Source organism: Ictidomys tridecemlineatus, chromosome 7 (assembly GCF_052094955.1).
Source record: "Ictidomys tridecemlineatus isolate mIctTri1 chromosome 7, mIctTri1.hap1, whole genome shotgun sequence".
NCBI classification, from domain to species: Eukaryota; Metazoa; Chordata; class Mammalia; order Rodentia; family Sciuridae; genus Ictidomys; species Ictidomys tridecemlineatus.
Window position 1 is genome coordinate 44,074,053 of NC_135483.1, and position 17,621 is coordinate 44,091,673.

Consider the following 17,621-nt stretch of genomic DNA (forward strand, 5'->3'; position numbering starts at 1 on the left):
CTTTGGGCCTGTAGTGGCATGGTATATCATAAAGGAAACACATGGTTGAGGAGGCCTATTTACCTCATAGCATCCAGGAAGTAAAAGAGAGAGAAAGGAAAATTCCAGAGTCCCAATATCCCTTTCAAGGCATGCTCCTAATGACCTAACTTCCTCTCACTAGTCCCCACCTCCTAAAAGTTCTACCACAACCTCTTGCTAGCTTTACGACCCAGCAATGTCTTTCTCAAGGACATGAAAGCCATCCCTTTGAAATATAATCCACATGGAAGAATTCTCAAGGAAGACCTTGAAGGTAGGAACCTAATATTTGTTCTAACTCCAAATAGCAAACCTATCTCCTATCAAGCTAGGAGAAGTTTATTTTTCCTTTGGATCAAATCAATTAGCTACCACAGAGAGTTATCCCAATTACCAAGTGAATTTAGGCTGAACTATATGACAAGTGTTACTGCGCACTTTTCAAAAAAATCCTGAGTTCAATTCTGAGCAGCAAGAAAAAGGAAATAAGAATAGAACAGATAGATTCTTATTTCATTCCTGATGTCAAGGGGAAATGATCAATAATTTATCTTAAGTATAATGTAAGCTGTAATTTTTTTGTAGATGTCTTTTATCAGGTCAAGAATGATCCTTCTATTCCTATTTTTCAGTGAGCTTTTGTGATGAATGAGTATTGAATTTTATCAAATGCTTTTTCTGCATCTACTAAAATGATGCAGAAATTTTTCTCCTTTTTAAAGAATTTATTCTGGTGAATTATGCTGATTTTTTTTTTCCTCCAGTGTTAATCCACCCTTCTGTTTCTGGAATATAGCCCACCTGGGTGTGGTTATTCTTTTTATAATACCACTTGATTCAATTTACTAATCTTGTATTAGGATTTTTGCATCTATGTTGGTAACAGACTGTTAAGCCAAGCTTTTAAAGTGGCATGTTTTTATTTTCTGTTACAATCCGCTTTTGTCAACCAGAAATTACATGATCAAAAGTGTGATCTCAGATGTTTATTTGGCAATGTGCAAGAGGTGAATGGTATCCTTTTAGGGAATGCTGGGCCAGTAAAAGAACAGTTGGAAATGTAGTCTGCTCAGTACTTAGAATGGGATTAGATGAAAGTGGATCCTGATAAAATGGAGAAGTTGATTTAAACTTTAAAAAATATTTAATGTAATGAGTTGCCTTTCAGGTAAACTCCTTACCTTCATCATTATTGATCTAAGTAACAACCGAAATTTAATACATTGCAAATGCAAGGAACTAAACGATTAGTTAGCGTATTTGATCAGAAGATTTCATCACATTGCTTTAGAGCTAATTTTAAAAATTATTTCCTTTCACAATCAGAAAAAAAAAATCTTATATTTTATGAATACCTTAAAATGAAGCCCGGCTTTCATTCCCCTAATGCAACACCTTTCAGTTCATACTGCGTTGCTCCTTACCACCAGGTGGCGCCCTAGCGCTCAATAGCATTCCCGCCCCATCCCTCGGTTTCCAACAGGGCTTGCGCGACTGCCGGGAGCGCGCACGTCCTAGTGTTCCCGCGCATTGCCCGTGCTGTGATCGCGTGCACATCGGCTATCCGCAGCGAGGCGGCCGCTGGTCAGCTCCAGTCCTGAGGAGCCGGACCCATGTGGAAGCTCCTTCCCGCCGCGGGCCCGGCCCGAGGTAAGGGTGGAAGGGAAAGATAGAGACCAGCTTTCCCGGGAGCAGCTGCTGCGTGGAGTGTGCGGAGCGACGCTTCCGGTCCGCTCTCACTGCCTTCCGGCGCGGCCTCTGTGCCAGCCCTGGGATTCTGTGAAAGCGGGATGGGAAAGTCGGAAGTTTGCGTGAGGACGCCGCGTTTTCTTCCGGGACGGTGCGGCGACTCAGTCCACACCAGACGGGAACCAGCACCTGCTCACGCGACCTGACGGAGCGAGCCCCGGACGCCTTCCTTTTGGGACACCTGGTCGTAGGCTTTTAGGAAGAGATCACCAGGGAGTTAACAAAGCCAGACCACAGGATGACAAGGAAGCGATCTGTCTGGGGCAAAGCGTTTCTTTATTTTTCTTTTTTGAAGAACCACGTGGCACACAGGAAAACATGCTTTCAGATTTGTTTCAGACCTTTCCCCCAAAATAGCTGTACAGTGGGAAAAGTTGATTCCCCAACCTCTTTCTTGAACTTCCAGCAGTAGAAATTTTTCCTCATAAGTTACTGGTTGCCTCCTGTGTGTTGTTATTCGTTGACAGAAGGTTAAGCAAGTACCTATAATTGGGTCTTGTCCTCAGAAAGTTTACATTGTGATTGGAAAAAAAAAATCAATGAAGAGGCTAAATTGATAATGTCTGGGACTGAGAAGATAACTAGAACAAAAATACATAGAAGAGGGCATCCCTGTGGCTTGGAGTACTGCCATTTGTCCACAAATTTTGTGTTTGTGGACAAGTTGGTATTACGTTCATTTAAAGAAACCTGACTGGAGGACTGGGGTTGTAGCTCAGCGGTAGAACACTTGCCCAGCACGTAGGAGGCGGCCCTGGGTTCAATCCTCAGCACCACATAAAGATAAATAAAAGACTTTGTGTCCAACTACACCTAAAAAAATAAATATTTTAAAAAACAAAAGAAATCTGACTGGTTCTCAGGTCTCCTGTAGGTGTGTTATAAGAAAAACTTAGAGACCACCAGGGCCTATGGTGCATCCATGTAATCCCACCTACGTGGAGGCCAAGGCAGGAAGATTGACAAGTTTGAATTCAGTCTGGGCAGTGCAGGGAGACCTTGTCTCAAAGTGATAGGATGCTTTCCTAGCCCATGCCAGACCCTAGCACTGCTGAAAGAAAGAAACTTGGAACAAATTAAGTTGAGCAGAGTTTGAAGAAATAAGGATTTGTGAATCAAGCATAACCTTAAACGAGTAGATGTTCAGAGAGTTTCGTTCAGCCTCTTGGCCAGGCAACGTTTATAGACAGGAAAGGAAGCCATACAAAACAGCTTGATTGGTTCCACCTCAGCATTTGCCTGATACATAACCATGGTCTGATCAGTTGACAGGCAGTCTGATTGACTGATACTCAGGTTAGGTTGTAGTAGAGTGTCATGAACTATTATCATAATCTGATGCAAGCTATAGATCAGTCCCCTAATCCAGTTTGTGTTGTGTGGTAAACAACAAAGGTTTTTCCTTGAAACTATCCAGGTTAAGAATCTGATTAACAGGCCATGTAGTCCAAACTACTTTCCAGAATGGAGTTCAGGACTTTCCTGGGCTCCTTTCCAACTTGTCTAATATAACTGCTCTAATCATCCTACAATTGTGGTAATGGAATCCCCTGCTCCCAGGCTAAATTTCACAAATCCCCAACATACTGTTACTCTAACAATGTGTGATTTACAATGTGTTTTTAAAACTAATAATCATTTCCTATTGATGCTATGTTTAACATAAAAACAGAATTCCCTCAAATCTGCACTTGAATCCCATCCAGAATTTATTGCCTTGATCTATATTATTTACTCCTAATCCATTTCAGACCTTTTATGTACCTGTTTATGTTTGAAGGCTTTTTCTAATCATTTAGTTTTATTAATTGTACAAATTAATGGGTTTCACTGTGGCATTTCCATATGTGCATTATCTTTTTTTTTTTTTTTATGGTACGGTACTAGGAAGAGAACTCACTTTACCACTGAGCTACATTCCCAACCCTTTTTATTTTCTTCTTTTTTTTAAATTCACTAAGTTGCCCAGGTGGGCCTCAAACTTGTGATCCTTCTGCCTCAACATCCTGAGTTGCTGGGATTACAGGTGTATAGCACACCTGGCTACACATGTGATGCTTTGTCAACCTTCTTTAATACCCTCCAATTTTCTTCTCCTTTCTTGACAGTCCATTTTCTGTTTTCAGGTCTTTTCTTTCTTTCCTTCTTTCTCTCCCACCCCGCCCAGTTTCTACATATCAGAGAAAACATGTAGTACTTAATCTTTCTGTGTCTGGCTGATAACCTCCATTTCTATCCATTTTCCTGCAAATAACATTTCATTCTTTTATGGCTGATTGAATTTCATTTTGTATATATACTGTATTTTCTTTTTATCCATTTGTTGATGGGCATCTAGCCTGATTCCCTATCTTGGCTATTGTGAACAGTGCCACAGTGAACATGTATATGCAGGTATATCTTGCATGCTGACTTCACCAGGAGTTTTATAGCTGTATTGTAACTTTCATACCTTTTAATTACTATGGCTTTATGGCATACTTTGCTGTCTGATAGGGCAAGTTCCTGTAATACTATTCAAATTTTTCTTGGCTACTTTTAAACATACTTTCCTAATGAATTTTTTAATCTATGTAATTGAGTTCCAAACACAATATTATGATTTCTTGGTAATACATTAAATGTATAAGTTAATTAGGGGGAACATTTACTTCTTTCAATATTGTTTTCCCTTTAGAAAAATGATATAGCCTTTCATCTATTTAGGAATTATTTTTTGTCCTTTATGGGGCTTTATTAGAAAACACAAGTTTGATATAAACAAAGTTGATTAACATTTAAACATCAAAAGTGTTATTTAAATATTTAACATCACATATTCTGTACACACATATATGTATGTATGTGTATTTACACATGTGTCTTCAATTTACTTTTTTTTTGCTTAGGAGAACCATACAGACTTTTGACTGGTATTGAGTACATTGTTGGAAGGAAAAACTGTGCCATTTTAATTGAAGAGGATCAGTCAATCAGTCGAAATCATGCTGTGTTAACAGCTAACTTTTCTCTAACCAATCTGGTATGTTACTAATTTTATTTCACTAGTTTGAAGTAAGGCAACTGAAATCATTACAGATTATCTTGGTGCATATGAAAGTTCATTGGACCTTTTGTTTTCATGGAACTGGATTTTTTTAAGTTGTTGATGGACTTTTATTTATTTTTATGAAGTGCTGAGAACTGAACCCAGTGCCTCACGTGTACTAGGCAAGCGCTTTACCACTGAGCCACACCCCAGCCCCTGGATTTTTATCTTAATGTTAACAAAATTAAGTATTTATAATTTGGGATGGGGGTATTGCCCTGTGGCAGACCACTTGGCTAACATTGCATTTAATTAGCAATACTATTAAAAAAAAATCCTTATGGTTGGCAGTGGTACCAGTGATATTTGTGTTTGAAGTTTCTGTGTTAGTAACTTAACGCTTAGTGATTTAGAAACTCAGAGGAAGTAGAGCATGTTTGTATTTCGTGTTAGCTTTTTATCACTGTGATGAAATCTAAAGAGAAGAAGTTTTATTTTGGCTTATAGTTTGAGTCCATGGTTGCTTTGCCATATTGCCATGGACTCATTACCTCATAGTACATTATGGTAGGAGTTCTTGGTGGAGGTAACTACTCACTTCCATGGCAGCCTGGAAGCACAAAGAACAAGGGCCAAGGTTCCAACGTCCTCTTCAGGGACATACTTCCTTTCATTAGGCTCATCTTTAAAGATCCCACTACCTCCCAGTGGAACCATAGGCTGACAACTGAGCCTTGAACACATGGACCTTTGGGAGGCACTCCAGATCCAAATTACAGCACATTTATTGAGTGGGTAATGTGTATCGGTCATCATACCAAGTCTAGGAATAGAACAGTGAATGATTGGACCTTCATGACTCTCCCTATGGACACAAGCATTTTCCTTATAAAACAAAATTTCACAGTAAAAATCATTTTATTGTACAAGGGAAGATAATTCTCAAGTATGCCACATAGCTCCTTTGAATAGCTTTGGTGATTTATTTATTTAATTATTTTAAATATTTTTAGTTGTAGATGGACACAATACCTTTATTTTATTTATTTTTATATGGTTCTGAGGATCGAACTCAATGTTTCATACATGCTAGGTAAGCCTGTACCACTGAGCCACAACCCCAGCCCCTTGATGATTTGTTTTAATAACACAAATCGCTTGTGATTTTTTAATCACAACCATGGATACAAATGTATGAAAAGAGAAATGTATATAAATACCTGTGCTCACAATAATGTTTGTGGTACTAAAAAAGGCAATCCATTATTTTGAGCAGTGACCACATATAGCAAAAACTGGATTCATTTTGTGATATTTTGGTTTTGTGTCTGTTCTTTTAGGTATAGAGAAACATTATAGAAATTCCTACAGAAAAAGTAAATTATTACTATAAGTAAGAAGCTCTAGCTTTTAACTCTTTATTCTTATTGGACCAGTTTTTACAATGTGATTTTGATCATTTAAAAAGGAAAAAAGAATTTTTTGGAAATGAAACTGACATATTATATGTGAAACAAACTGTCCTCAAACAAAAACTTCTAAAATGTGTGAAATCAGAGTCAGGAAAATCCTATAACTTAGGATTATTAATATAATTGCACTGATTTTAAAAAAGCCAATATATGTTATAAAATCAGTAATCTGGGTTTAAGAAATTTTCTTAAGAAGTTATTAATTGCCACTTCAGTGATCATTCCTAAAGGCAACCTTAAATTATATTGTCTACTTAGCTTTTGCTTATTCAAAAGTTATTCATCTTTTGAAATCCTTTCCTTGAAAATTGAATTTCTTAGTGGTAAAAGACTATAAATTATTTGTTCATTTTTTTTTCAGAGTCAAATAAATGAAATCCCTACATTAACAATAAAAGATAATTCTAAGTATGGTACCTTTGTTAATGAGGAAAAAATGCAGAATGGCCTTTCTCAAACTTTGAAGACAGGAGATAGGGTTACCTTTGGAGTATTTGAAAGTAAATTCAGGTGAGAAGTTTTAAATTTGACATTAAAATGAACAATTTTATTTTATACCAAACTAGTTCTAAAAGATAAGAATATTTATGGATAATGAATTGAAAACAGTATATCAATATAATTAAATTCCTAGCACAGTAGTGAACCCTTGTGGTTATACATTTGTCAATCATAGGTAGTGATAAAAGTGAACGGCAGTTTGTGCAGGCTCTGAGAACCATAATGGGAGTTCAGTTGCTTGACATAGGTGAAAGCATAATGTTAACTTTGATTATTTTATCTTTACTGGAACTCAAGACTTAGGAAATGATAATTTCATAAGTTATAAAGTTTAATGATACATAAAAATGTGATGTGAGCTTAAAGGTTTAAATTTCTTAAAATTGCCATGTCTATAACTATAATAATAGAACTTTTTATAACTTATTTTCACTTGCAGAGTAGAATATGAGCCTTTGGTTGCATGCTCTTCTTGTTTAGATGTCTCTGGGAAAACTGCTTTAAATCAAGCTATATTGCAACTTGGAGGACTTACTGTAAACAACTGGACAGAAGAATGTACTCACCTTGTTATGATATCAGTTAAAGTTACCATTAAAGTAGGTGTTAAAATTAAGTTCTATAAACCTAAGCTTACTCACCCACTAAGCTTTTTGGTTTTTTTCTCAGTACCAGAGATTGAACCCAGAATCACTTTATCCCTGAGCCACATTACCCACCCCTTTTTTTTTTCCACAAGGAGTCTTGCTAAGTTGCTTAGAGCCTTGCTTAAGTTGCTAAGGTTGGCTTTGAACTTGTGTTCCTCCTGTCTTAACCTCCCAAACTGCTGGGATTATAGGCTTGCGCCACCACATCCAGCCTGTACCTATACACAGACTTTTAAAAAGATTTGCTTTGAAACTATCAGGTCTCTTAGTCATAGATTTGTATATTTCCACTCCCTGGCTTTATTTAGGTTCACATGACTTTTTGGATAACCTGTTTATTATCTGAGACAAGCAGAAGCACATAAAATTAGATTTCAGATTTTGATTTAGCATTTTCAAAAGGATTTGTGTTATCCTTTCACCATGAAGTTTAATGGAGTTCATAATTCGTGCTCTCTAAAAGCAAAGAGGCTTGTTTTCAAAATTAGCATACATGTCTCTTCTGTGAAGTTGCCTTCCTCCAGTTTCTGATATCATTTTATGATTTGAAGCTCTCTTAGTATTTTAGTATTTATTTGATTTAAGGCCCTAATCACAAAGACTTTTAAAGTTTTTATGTATTTTAACATTAATAAATTTTCACAACCTAAAGATATGTAGATGTGTACCTTTAGAAGATGCTGATTATATGTTAAACAGTAATATATTTTGGTATGTTTTCAGATTTTGCATCTTCCTCAGATTTGTTTATATCCAAATCTAATTGAAGAATGACATTGGGAGGTGATTCGTCTCCTTTTAAACAGGTTAACTATAGATATGTGGGATTGTTTTAGGTTAATATCTATATAGAGATGATTCAAAGATATTTTAATGTTCAATATAATTAATACAATTAAATATAAGCATTACTCTAAAGAAGTGTCATAGGCTTGCAGCTTAGATCAAACCTCAAGTTAAACTTGTACCTTGATTGAGGATACCTCTCATCAAGAATTTTTTATTGTTGCAAGTTTATGAAATTGATTCATATATTCAGCACATGAATAGCCTCCACAGTACTAATTTATACAAATAAACCCACAGATGGTAGATTCATAAATCAGAATGTCTATTAATTTATAGTAGGAATATACTGTTACTGTGATTGGAATGTTTGAGTATGGGCTCCAGGAAATCCCCATTAAAATAGTAAGGTACTTAAGGAAATGGAGTGAACAATCATATACTTGTGTGGTAGGTGTAAAGCAAGATCAAAGGCAGTTAGATTGTCTTGAGAAACTGTACTGACTCCATGACAGAACTGAATAGTGAATCTTTCTCTATTAGACATTAACATGGTTTGCAGACTTTTTTCAATATTTTTTATCTTTTTCCATATTTCTGATTAATCATATGCCAAAAAAGAAAACATGGTCATTGTATTGTTTTTTGAAAATTTTTCCAAAATGCAAATTAACTTATATTGTTAAAATTATAGAATGCTAGAACCAAAAGAGAACCTAGAAGTACAAATTGAGATATGGAACAATTAAATAATTTTCCAGGAGTCACATGTGTTATGGTTTACTCAATCCAGTATTGAATTGCACATTACTACTTCATGCTATAAGTTATTTATTTCATTCATATTGGAGGTTAGTATCTCAAATTCTGTTCTTGAGATGTGCCCTATATCTGCTTGTCCCTGTTTAGACCAGACCCTTTATTATTAAAAACATCCTTATAAACTCTTGCTGTATTATTTCATAGATTTATGCCCAGTCTCTGCATTTTCATTTCCATTGCGCATAGTAATAGTTTCAAATCTTTTCAGAGTTTGTGACTGTATCTGATTTGAGGCTATTTATTTCTTAATAGTCTCCTCTGCAGCAGATGCATTTTTTTAGGTCTACAATATGCTTTTCACATTTTAATGTTTTTAAAATTTTAATGTTTTAAATTGATTGATATTTTGTTACATGTCCCACCATCACCCCCTCAAAAGCAATTATTAAATTAAATTTGTGAATGGTTGATTTTATAATAACTTGTATTCTAAAACTAAGCAATGACCAAATACATTTTATAAATTGTGCTTCCTTTATAAATTTAGGACTCTAAAGGAAAAACAATATAGAACAGTCTCTTTCTAGTTTATAACTTAAAACATTTTATTTTTTTAAAAAAGTTGATGTATGATCATATATATTTATGTATATTTTCTTCATTTTAGACAATATGTGCACTCATCTGTGGACGTCCAATTGTAAAGCCAGAATATTTTACTGAATTTCTGAAAGCAGTTCAGTCCAAGAAACAGCCTCCACAAATTGAAAGGTACATTATGTATTTCAAATATAATATAACAAGATAAGACATATAAAATAGATGGCACTGATTTTATTTAGACTAATACCCTGTTTAATGACTATTTTAGTATGTAATAGTTGATGTTATAATTCAGTATTGCTAATGGCAGTTTTTGTTGTTGTTGTTAGCTTATAAAGAAAGGATTTCCCAAATTCCTTGTAGGTTGTTTCTTATGTTCATAAAACAAACATTAAATAAATACTAATTACTTAAAGAAAAAAATGGAAGGAGAGTAAATGGCCTTGAGATTTGGTCAGAAGAGCATATGTTCCATCATGCAAGAGGAACCCCTGAAAATGCATGATGCAGCAACCTTCTTCAGGAGCCATGTAGCACAGAACAAAAATAGTAGCAGAGCTATGGCCTTGAGCATAGAGCTTGTTTCTTGTGAGCTTCAGTTATCTCATTTCAAAAATGAGACTTATAATTGTCCAGCTGTGTTCTTAAAAGTATTAGTAAGAGTATACAGTATTTAAAGTCTGAGAATGTCACCTTGTTTAAAAAAATGGTTCATGTTGCTAATTGAAACAATATATGGGACGATTCATAAAAGCTTTATTTTATTATTAGTTTGATGCTGTGTCAAGTTTGTGAATCATCAGTCTAGAAGATCTGTTCCCTCTATATTATGTTAGTGATGCATAGAAATAATATATATTGTCCTTGAGAACAAAGATATTAGACTTTTTATTTTTCGGATTGCATAGTTAGTCAATTTAATAGCACAAGAACTTCTTTACTTAAAAATGCATGTCAGTAGATTACAGTCTGTATGGCACAATAGATTATCTATTAGCTTGTCATATCTCTATAGGACAATTCTAATATTTGAGCAAGTTTTAAAAATTAAAGTGTTTTTCAAGTTAAATCACTACTTATTGTAAGCTGTTTTGCCCAAAGCAGAGTTTTTAGGTACTATTTATATCCCTATTAATAATAGATGTCTGCTTGTCTTAGTCACCCAAAATCAGATTTTTCACCTTCTTTATTTATTTATTTATTTATTGCCTCAAACTACTTTCTATTTGCAACTACATGGTTTCACACAATTTTTCTAAAGAATGACATAAAATAGATTTCCTTGTATATAAATAACTTACATACTCTCCATAAAGTAAATGCTTAAACGTGCTAGAACAAATCGTCCACTCCTACAGTGTTTTGTATACAACAGAGTTGATGTACAATATGTAAATACTCAAGTCCAATATTAAAAACTCAGGCACTTGACTAACTTTATTAATAAAGTTTCTCAAACTATATCAATATATCTAAAGTGTGTATATATATATATATATATATATATTTTTTTTTTTTTTTTAAGAAAGATTATTCTCGGGCTGGGGATGTGGCTCAAGCAGTAGCGTGCTCGCCTGGAATGCGTGTGGCCCGGGTTCAATCCTCAGCACCACATACAAACAAAGATGTTGTGCCCGCCGATAACTAAAAAATAAATATTAGAATTCTCTCTCTCTCTACCTCTCTCTACCTCTCTCTCTCATTAAAAAAAAAAAAAGAAAAGAAAAAAAGAAAGATTATTCTCAATAACTTCTCCATAAAAATAAGTTTGATGGTTTTGGCCCATCTAACTTCACTACTGAGTATGAACTTTGAACTTTTAATGTGTAGTAAGATATATTCTTCTTACTCTCAACATGACACTCATAGAATCAAAAGGAGCTAGTGAGGTGCTAACATATGAGGATTAATCCAGTGATTCCGGTCACAGTGCATTCCAGGAGGAGGTATCCATGTCACTGGAATTGGGCGATATGGTTTATTTTTCCTTCCCTGATTTGGATAACCAAGTGGAACAGGAGGAAGATAGTGACTCTGATGGCCATTTCCTCTGTATATTCCTGGTTTTTTTCTAGGCAAAAGGTGCCACTGGGAGAGGTGGGAATATCAGTTCTGAAATCTGGTACACAGGGCTCCGGGCTGCAGTCATAGAATTGAGTTTCACTTCCACTTCCTTACTTGTGTCTTCATCTGAAGAGGAGGATCCCGAGTGATAATCAGATGTAACTTTATTAAGGGCCCTGGTAACTTTCTTGGAGATCTCATCCTTGTTCTCATCCTCATTTTCAAAGCTTGCAACAATGAATTCATTGTTTTTCTCTCCATACTGATAGCACACCTCACATGGGTCCACCCAGAGAGTGAGCTCCTTTGGCAAACCCAGGTCACTGTATAAGATGCAGCTGTTCTCACAGGCTTTTAGGACATCAGAATCAACTCTCTGAAACTTATTGACATGAATGCATCTGTAAGCCTGTCCTTTTGATGGTTTTTCTGGATACCAGTGATTTTTATATTTTTCTTGATGTATTAGAGTCAATTTCTCAGCAGATCTCTCAACTGCCTTTTTTTTTCAACTTATCATGTTTTAAGAACTAGCTTTGTGAAAAGAAGACAACGGCAGCAATTTCATTCTTCATTTTTACCCCACCGAGGTGCCGCTTCTCTGGGGCTGCAGATTTAGCAGCCATGACCATGTCCAGCCGGGAACCCAGGGCGCTGGCTCAGTGGCTTTCGCTGGGCAACAGGGAGCCCTGGGAGCCTTGTCCTGAGTGGAGTGTGTGGCTCCCGCGTTGGGGACCGGCTGGCGGGCGGGCAGGCAGGCGAGCTTCACCTTCTTTATAATTTTCATTTGGGAGGTTTTTAAATATAACCTGGCAAATAATGTAACTTCCAGAGTGTGGGAAAAGATTCTCAGATTTTGAAATAGAACATTCTTAACGTTTCTTGATTCCTAGACCCTTATGAGAATGGGGCTCTCCTTAGTAAACTTCACTTACATATTACAAGCTTGCTTAGTATTTAACAGAATCATATTTTCCCCAGAAACTTATTCATGAACCTTCTAGGTAGTCCATAAATCCTGTAAATATTAAGCCATTGGTAATTTTAGAATACTTGAGGGTAGAGCAACTTGTAAGTTTTCACTACTGGTGGATGCATTTGTGGTCTTGGAGTTTTCAGGATTAGTTATGGAGCCACTAGCCTGCCCATAACCCCAGTAGCTCAGGAGGCTGAGGCAGGAGAATTATAAGTTCAAAGCCAGCCTCAGCAATTTAGCTAGGCCTTAAGCAACTCAGCAAGACCCTATCTCTAAATAAAATATTAAAAAAGACTGGGAATGTGGCTCAGTGCATAAGCATCCCTGGGTTCAACCTTGATACAAAAAAAAAAAAAAAAAAGAATTAAGTCATTGATTCCTCTATCTTTTCAGATTTTCTGGTCTGTTTAATCTGGATCTGCCTTTGACTAATAGGTTCAGCACAGTTTCTGGCTCTACATGACTACAAAATGTCTGTAAGCTCATCATATTTCTTCAGGACAGTTTTTAATATTTGAGTAGGTTTTAAAATTAAAATGTTAGGCTGGGGTTATAGCTCAGTGGTAGAGCTCTTGCCTACCACTGGGTGCATCACTGGGTTCAATCTTCAGCACCACATAAAAATAAATAAATAAAGTAAAGGTAATGTGTCCATCTACTACTAAAAATAATTTTTAAAAAATAATTAAAATGTTTTTCTAGATAAATGTAAACTATTACTAATTACTATAAGATATTTCATTCAGTGTAGAGTTTTTAGGTACTATAAGATTGAATAATGCCTAATTCACTGTTAACCAGGAAAGTCTATTATATTAGCCCATATTTGATGATGACCATTGGTGATCAGGTTCTTAATATTTTAAAATGCCTATCATTTGCCTTAATAGATTTCTACACCTATCTGGATCTATTTTGATATATTTGTTGAAAATTTCTCAGTACTCAGTTACTGGTAGAAAAAAAAATTTTATTTAAAAGCATTAATTAGTAATAGAAACGATAGGAAACTAATGATAGAAATGATACAGAATTTATAAGAAATAAACTTACATGACTTTTTTTATGTTTTTAGTTGTAAATGGACATAATACCTTTATTTTATTTTATTATATTTATTTATCTATTTCTGTGTGGTGTTAAGGATTGAACCCAGTGCCTCACACATGCTAGGCAAGTGCTCTACCACTGAGCCACAACCCCAGCCCCTAAGTGACTCTTTTGATTACATGAATAACTCTTCTTTAGTTTTGCAAAAGCATGATTACTAATCCTATATTTAAGTTAGGAGGCAAAATATATTTTTACCCAAGAAAATGTGCAGTCCTGTTTAGTTCAGCTATATCTCTATCTTTGCACTATCATCAAAAAGCAGTTGCAGTTTCATGTACCTAACATGATTTGTGATAATTCATTTCAAAAACGATCCTCTGGATGATAGTGTAGATGAAGTCATTTTTAAAAGATTCTATTTAAAAGGAGTATTTAACTTTAATCATCTATATTCTAACAAGGGACATTTATTAAAATATTCTATATGTTTGAACATATGGACATTACTCTTTAGAAAAGGACTTGCTTTTAATTTTTTACAGAGTCTCTCATATTATGGAGTGCTTAATATATTACCTTATTTCAAAAAAGTATTGTTTTTGGAAGATACTGTTAGGACATCAATGGGTTAACACTGTGAACCCATTTTCCATGGGTCTCTTGCATTCATCCACAACTTGTTAGATATGCCAAGAATATACATCCCTGACATCCCTTTACACAGTTCACTTCTCAGTTATGTTTATAGTGAGAAACCTTGAGAAATGAAATAATGTCTCCCTCTTGGGGCAAAGAGCAGGCTTGCTTATAACTAGTTATAAAAAGCATGATTTCTCAAGGTCATTGTTCCTCACTTTTGCAACAAACTACTGTTATGTGCCTTCTTTGTTTTCCTTGTAGAACTTGGATAGGAGGAGATCTGCCACAAAACTTTCAACTTTTTGTAATTCATGTAATCTGTTTGGATCATATATATTTAATTTATATTTTGTTATGATTATCTACCTTGGATTATTTTTATTTTGAGAAAATAAAGACAATTCTGCTATAATATGTGACACCTTTCACCATATTTTTTAAAAAGGGATTTAGATGAGTTTTGTCATTTTGTGCCAGATAGAACTCTTAATTGTTTTATTAAATACTAAGATAGTATTAATGAAATTGAGTCTTTCTAATATCAAATAGTCACATCATTTACTAATTTAATAGTAAACATACAGAGTGGTATATAAAGTATTCTTTAATTATTTTTACAGTTTTTACCCACCTATTGATGAACCAACTATTGGAAGTAAAAATATTGATTTATCAGAACGACAGGAGAGAAAACAAATCTTCAAAGGGAAAACATTTATATTTCTAAATGCCAAACAGGTAACGTTTCCCAAAGAAAACATACAGAATAGGGCTCATTAATACTTTTCATGATAGTTATTAATAGCATTTCATTTGGGAGCTTTGTGTAGCTTTGTGAAGTACAATAAAAAACTGCCCAGGCACCAGAACCTACCAGGTAATCCTGTGTATGATTATAGTATTTCTTATTATCAGTTAAGCTTATATAAATAAACTGGAGAGGACAGAAAACTTATATCTTAACTTGTTCAGTTGGTAAACATCTATGGAATGTCTTCTGTGTACCAAAATGGAGATTCCAAGAATTTATGTTGTAGAGAATTATGCAGGTAAGTTAGACTGTGTGGTAAATGTGATGAAGTGCAGGCAAGGGAATTATTAAGAGGGCTGCAGAGACACCTGCTGAACCAAGGATTTTCCCAAAGTGGAACCTCAAGTTTCCTATTCAGCAAGTAAAACAAATTCTACTTCACATGTCCAATCAAATTCTTACATGTTAAGAATGTACTAAAAAAAAAATGAAATACGAATGTTACATCACTTTTTTAAATGTTTCTTTTCATTTTTAGCATAAGAAATTAAGTTCAGCAGTCATTTTTGGAGGTGGAGAAGCTAGGTTGATAACAGAAGAAAATGAAGAAGAAGATAGTTTCTTTTCAGCTCCTGGAACTTGTGTTGTCGATATAGGAATAACGAATACACAGATCTTAATTCCTGATTCTCAGAAAAAATGGGTCCATTCAATTATGGATATGCTCCAAAGGTACAGAATTATTCTTCATTAGTTAAGAGAAAAAATGCAGGGAGGAGATTTTATATGTAATTTTCCTTGTTGTACTTCATTTTAACAGATAGAAGAATTATTATAAAGGATGTAACCTGTAATATACATGAGAACTGATTGTGACTTTATATGCTAGAAATAGAATATCTGTGTACATAACAACTTGATCTCAGGATTGTCTGCCTTTTTTACTATAGAATTTGTAGAAACTTCTCTTTAAATTAATAAAGTAATATTAAGTTTTTCTGTAGAATATGTTACAAAGTGAACATTCAGAAAGTGATTTTTTTTTCTGAAATTGGAGCTGAAATGTATTTGCCCCTTGATGTTTATTACCAATTAAAATGCATATGAAATTTCTATCCATCTTATATGAGTTCTTATGGGTAAGTAGGTGGAAAATGTCACATACCTTAGAATGGTGTTTATAGTGGGGAAGGAGAATATAAAAGAGCTACAATCAAGTGTTTGTTTCCATACACTTTTTTTTCTTTTGTGGTATTGAGAATTGAACCTAACTCCACTATTCGGCCACATCTCCAACCCTGTTTATTTTTTATTTTGAGATAGGATCTCACTAAGTTGCCCAGGCTAGCCTTAGATTTTTTTTTTTTTTAAAGAGAGAGTGAGAGAGGAGAGGAGAGGAGAGAGAAAGAGAGAGAGAGAGAGAATTTTTTTAAAAAAATATTTATTTTATTTTTTTAGTTCTCGGCGGACACAACATCTTTGTTGGTATGTGGTGCTGAGGATCGAACCCGGGCCGCACGCATGCCAGGCGAGCGCGCTACCGCTTGAGCCACATCCCCAGCCCTAGCCTTAGATTTTTGATACGCTGGCCTCAGCCTCCCAATGAAGTGGAATTACAGGTGTATACTACCACACCTGACTTCCTTAAACTCTTTATTAATCATAATATTAGCATTGTTGAAGCCAAAAACTAATAGAAATACCAGACTTGGCAGTCTGTTGATTAAATTTCTTTTCACTAGCAAAAAGTAGTTGAGTCCCAAAATGAAAAGTCCACAGCCAGCGTTCTCCAAAAGACCCATGCTTCCTTTCCCAGAAGTCCTTCTGATTATGGGAATTGGCTTTTTTCTAAATAAAAAGTTAAAATTTAGTTATCTGTCCTGTAAGTATTTTACTTATGAAGATGTATTAACTACTGTAAAAGTAGATTTTGTAACAAAGTTACACCAATCTACTACTACAACAAAAATGTACTGTATTTTTCCAGAACCTTAGATGAAATTTGGGAACTCTGCCTGTAACTACTTTATTTTTTTTTTAAATCATCTCCTTCCCTCATCTATTTCCTAGGCTTGCACAAAATTGGATGAATTATAAATGATACATTGTCATCATCAAATCACACACAGTATAAAATCTTTTGATTTAATAATTATATAATTAGTTACTTTTAATACTATAATAAATATTTTAAATGTGCCACCTATAATACATGCTAGATCTTTGATCATTCTGAATCCTGGGATCTTCATTTATCTGCTTGTACTTTTTGGGAGTGGGTGTATGTGTGCATGTTATTAGGGTTCTGGCCTAGGGGCACTTTTTAGTTTTTTTTTATTTTGAGAACGTCTTGCTAAATTGTTAAGCTGCCTTCAGACTTGCAATCCTCCTGCCTTAACATCCTAAATTACTAGGATTACAGGCATATACCACCACACTCAATTTACCTGCTTGCTTTTGTGTAGTTTTATAGTTTTTTAAAATGTATTCCTAATATGGATTTGTATGTGTCTCTTGTATTTAACTTTATAAAATGGTTATTGTGCTACATGTAATCTTTGTTTCTTTT

The 17,621-nt window shown here is 34.8% G+C and overlaps 1 protein-coding gene and 1 pseudogene across 7 annotated transcripts in view; one reads left to right on the forward strand and one right to left on the reverse strand.

Annotated features, from left to right (window-relative positions):
• The first annotated feature begins 1,498 nt into the window (after positions 1 to 1,498).
• Positions 1,499 to 17,621, forward strand: part of Nbn (nibrin) — a 38,189-nt gene continuing 22,066 nt past the window's right edge. For 3 of the 7 annotated variants that reach the window (XM_078016935.1, XM_078016938.1, XM_078016939.1), the window contains exons 1-7: positions 1,500 to 1,671; positions 4,659 to 4,792; positions 6,632 to 6,780; positions 7,211 to 7,370; positions 9,634 to 9,737; positions 14,922 to 15,039; positions 15,591 to 15,784. In XM_078016935.1, the coding sequence (XP_077873061.1) occupies positions 1,635 to 1,671; positions 4,659 to 4,792; positions 6,632 to 6,780; positions 7,211 to 7,370; positions 9,634 to 9,737; positions 14,922 to 15,039; positions 15,591 to 15,784 (896 nt within the window). In that variant the 5' untranslated portion in view covers positions 1,500 to 1,634. Of the gene's footprint in view, positions 1,672 to 4,656; positions 4,793 to 6,631; positions 6,781 to 7,210; positions 7,371 to 9,633; positions 9,738 to 14,921; positions 15,040 to 15,590; positions 15,785 to 17,621 lie in introns of those variants that run through there. The other 4 variants (XM_078016934.1, XM_078016936.1, XM_078016937.1 and 1 more) reach the window with 4 other exon arrangements.
• On the reverse strand, positions 11,298 to 12,208 carry LOC101955593 (protein BTG3 pseudogene; annotated as a pseudogene).